The sequence below is a fragment of the Bombina bombina genome, chromosome 1 (assembly GCF_027579735.1).
Source record: "Bombina bombina isolate aBomBom1 chromosome 1, aBomBom1.pri, whole genome shotgun sequence".
Lineage (NCBI taxonomy): Eukaryota > Metazoa > Chordata > Amphibia > Anura > Bombinatoridae > Bombina > Bombina bombina.
In genome coordinates this window covers 451,913,136-451,917,213 of record NC_069499.1, presented here as the reverse complement: position 1 = coordinate 451,917,213, position 4,078 = coordinate 451,913,136, and the positions used below count along the sequence as shown (strand labels likewise).

The 4,078-nt window shown below is 37.1% G+C and overlaps 1 protein-coding gene across 1 annotated transcript; it reads right to left on the bottom strand.

Annotated features, from left to right (window-relative positions):
* Nucleotides 1-572: 572 nt before the first annotated feature.
* Nucleotides 573-3,753, bottom strand: DLX1 (distal-less homeobox 1). The gene is made up of 3 exons (XM_053690092.1): nucleotides 3,272-3,753; nucleotides 2,707-2,906; nucleotides 573-1,360 (listed from the first exon to the last, which is right to left on the bottom strand). The coding sequence occupies exons 1-3, from the start codon at nucleotides 3,570-3,572 to the stop codon at nucleotides 1,115-1,117; spliced, it is 747 nt and encodes a 248-aa protein (XP_053546067.1). The 5' UTR covers nucleotides 3,573-3,753; the 3' UTR covers nucleotides 573-1,114.
* Between the last annotated feature and the right edge of the window lie 325 nt (nucleotides 3,754-4,078).

Sequence of the window (4,078 nt, the reverse complement as noted above, 5' to 3'; positions counted from 1 at the left end):
AGAGCATAATGATTACAGGCAACAAAACAAAACAAAAAAAAGGCAAAATATGTGCAACATGTTTACAGAACAATAATAATATGTACAATTGTCATTCCTTGCTTATGTTAACTCGTTCCTTGCTGGCAATTCCTGCAATGCATTGATTTGCAATATAATATACACTTCCTTATCAGCAGCAATGAGATTAACATGTGCAAGGGAAAAAAATATTCAATTGGCATTCAAAGAATGTAATCAAGAGTTTAAAAGCCGAGTTGTCTTGTCTAGGGCCAATTGTCTTGGCATCTTCTAATTGCTAGGTAACCTTATCCATAGAGGGACAAGTTCTATTCGGTTGCAACAGTAACACACATGGTTTGATTTTTTTTTTTTCTAAACACACTGGGGAATGTAAGAAATTCAAAACACATAGACCAAACCTCATCATTGCTAAAAGTAGAAAAAGTTGCTTTAAAAGTTAAAATGATACCTTTTTTTTTATGAATATTGGTAAACTGTACTTTTTTATATTCTTTTTTTTTTTTAAACAGTGCATTTTGCCAATTACTGCGTAAAGCAGCCCAAGTGGCACAATATCCCTCTCACTCCCAAATAAATAAATTATTATTTTTTTAAATACATCAAAAACAAAAAAGAAAAACAAACTTTTTTTTTTCTCCATACTAGAAACATGGATTTGTTTGTTCATTACAGGACAAATATATTTGTAATTACAATTACTATTGTTTGGCCTAAGAGGTTGGCTAAACCACATCATCGAAACAAAGACAGACAAGACTTGATATTTTTCCCACTAATACTTCCAAAACATTTTTTTTTGTGATTGTCCCCAGTACACGTGTCTTATTCTTTTCCTGCTACCAGGTTTTTCCTTAAAACCTAGTTAGAAAGTCGGTGTCTGCACTGTCAGCTGTTACAACTGGGTACCAGCCCATGTTATCTGCTTGTCTGTGCTATACTCCTCCACGTCATATTTGGAGTGGCCGTGGCTCTAAAGCCACAGAGTCCATCTTCTCTATGAATGGATTTCATATTTTGTAGGTATATTTAGTTTTTTTTTAATATATATATTTATTGTGGACCAAGAGATTGGACAACTGTATCTTTGACATCACATGAGCTGAGGTTGCTGCATAGCTTCCTGGTGGGCTGATGGGTACCATGATGTGTAGCTTGGGATGTAAGCTCCTGGGGTCCCAGAGGAGGTCTTACCAGCAGAAGTGGGGGTGTTCCATACTGGTGGGGAACTGGCAGATAGAGCCCTACCATTAGCCAATGCGCTGCTTTCTAATGCTGCCCCTCCTTGCTTCATTAATTTTTTGAATTTAGATCTTTTGTTCTGAAACCAGATTTTTACCTAGAAAAATAAAATAAAATCTTAATTAATTTATAAATTACATTTTGCCCGTAAAGGGTGAATAACAACTTTCATAATAATGAATCCATTATTTGTATTTAATTAAACTTGCCCTTGTTTATGTTTTTACATTGTGGACTGAAAAAAAAAATTGTTCGTACAATCATTCATACATATTTACTAAAATAAGATAAATACCAATGCACACGTAAAAAATTAAATTTAAAACAACAGTATATCTTGAGCTGAAAACATAAATTGTATTATATAAACTATAGGAGATTGTAATTTCAGCATTCAACATATAAGAAATTACCACACAAATGAAATCAAATGTATATATATATATATATATATATATATATATATATATATATATATATATATATATGTGTGTGTGTGTGTGTGTGTGTGTGTGTGTGTTATATATATGTATGTGTGTGTGTGTTATATATATATATGTGTGTGTTATATATGTGTGTGTGTGTGTGTGTGTGTGTGTTATATATATATATGTGTGTGTGTGTTATATATATGTGTGTGTGTGTGTGTGTGTGTGTGTGTTATATATATGTATGTGTGTGTTATATATGTGTGTGTGTGTGTGTGTTATATATATATGTGTGTGTGTGTGTGTTATATATATGTGTGTGTGTGTGTGTGTGTGTGTATAAAAGCACACACAGTATTACAATAGTATTAATATAATCATATTTTCTCTGTCTTTAGTTAGGATACAATTTATTTTCTCATAATAAAATATAAGTATACTGTGGAATAAACACAATATAGTATCTCAATGCACAAAACATAAATGTCAAGTAACATTATTATGATTTACGACATTAAAGTAATAAAGTGTAATAATTCAGCTGTGTAGGCTTATATTTTATTTGCTCTATACACGTTTAACAAGCAATTAACAAAATCCCTCCACTTTATTCTGTCAATGCAAATTGTTCACAAAATTGATAGCTATAAAATAGCCTCACACTTCTACATTTTAAATTCCTGCAAGCAAATCTCACTATCACTCACTTGTGGGTAGTAAAATACTGATTATGGAATAAAATCCAACACGATGAGGCATTATATATAATTACTATTTAGCTAACGGAATAATGCTGATTCTTATCTTGTCTTGATAAAAAAAGGAATCACATTTCTAGTAAATGCAGCTTTTTTTCTAGACTTATTTGTTATATTATTAGTTATTCTTATTACACATTTTAAACTGAAGATTATTAGTTCTGTAAAAGCATTTAGACTAGAAATCCTATACAGGCTGCATGTCAAGGCCAGTGGTGCCAGGGTGTGCACAAGCAGGGCACCTGCCCCAAATGTACCTGTGTCTGGGTGAGTCCCAGGGAAGCTGCCAGCTCTGCCCTTTCAGGCAGTGCCAGGTACTGAGTCTGCTGGAATCTCCTGTTCAAAGCCTGCAGCTGCAAACTGGAATAAATAGTCCTGGGTTTGCGAATCTTTTTGCCTTTCCCATTGAATCGAACTTCTCCACCTTCCACCACGGTGCTTTTTTCTGTTTCTGCCCCTGCACATAAAAATAAAGAGATTAAATGCAGGTAAACATATTAATAAAATAATGATATCTGTGCATAACAAGCAATGATTTAAACAGCAAGCTGCCTGAGCATATTTTTGTTGTTGTTGTTTGCTGGTTTTTGTCTGTGCAGCAGGCTGCAGTTTAGGTTTAATTACCCTTAATTGCATACATTGTTTATAGCGCTACGCAATAAATAATTACGGAGGCTAATGCGTTCACATCTGGGCTGCTGCTGCAATGGGCGATGTGTGCAGGAGGCTGCTGCTGCTGCTGTTTCTTCCCTTCTCTGCGATTCCAGGGGACAGAATACAATTGGGGGAGGCTGACAAGGGGCAGATAGATGGGTACTGTACCTGTCTCCTCTAAGCGGGTCTGGCTGAGGCTGGAACTGTTGGGGTAAGGCTGCACGGTACTGATGTAGGGGTTAGAGGAATGGCTGCTCACCGAGTTGACATAAGGGTAACCCAGGGGTCTGGAGAAAGACGAGGCGCTGCTGTACGAGCTGTCGTGCTGGGAGTGCAGGCAATGCATGGAATAGTGTCCGTGGGACATGGGGGAAGGAGGCATCTGTTGGTTCGGTGGCCCAAACTCCATGAACACAGCCTTCCCTGACACGGGGCTATTAAGACTTTCTGGCATTGTAGTCATGGTCATTGCTTCTCTCTCTCTCTGGCTCTTCCTTATTTTTGCTAGATCCCCCGTCTGATTTATTTTTAGGGGGTCCTCCCGCTACAGGAAGGGATCCCAATTTAAGCGGATCGGATTTTTTCACTTTCCATTCATAAGAAAATGGAGTTTTGTCTCTTTGGGAGGAAAAAAAAAGGAGAAAAAAAGTCCAAAGCGTGAAGCTGTATAGATCTACACAAACTCGCCTAAGAGGTTTGACTCAGCCCGCTTTGCATATTCATGAGGCGGTGGCACTGATTGGTCGGTTGGCTGAATCAAAGCGCTGTCATTGGTCAAAGCGCGCTTCAGGATGTACAGGCTAGAGTGTGCGCGTGGAAGGAGACTACTTCCCAGTGCCCTGTGATCTGCAATATATAACAACACAATACTAATAAAGTGTAGGGGACCCAGACGTATACACACAAGGCAGTGAGATCAGCCCACGGTGCATGCACACAACACGCGGATTGTTTTAATCAACAAAATGATTTATT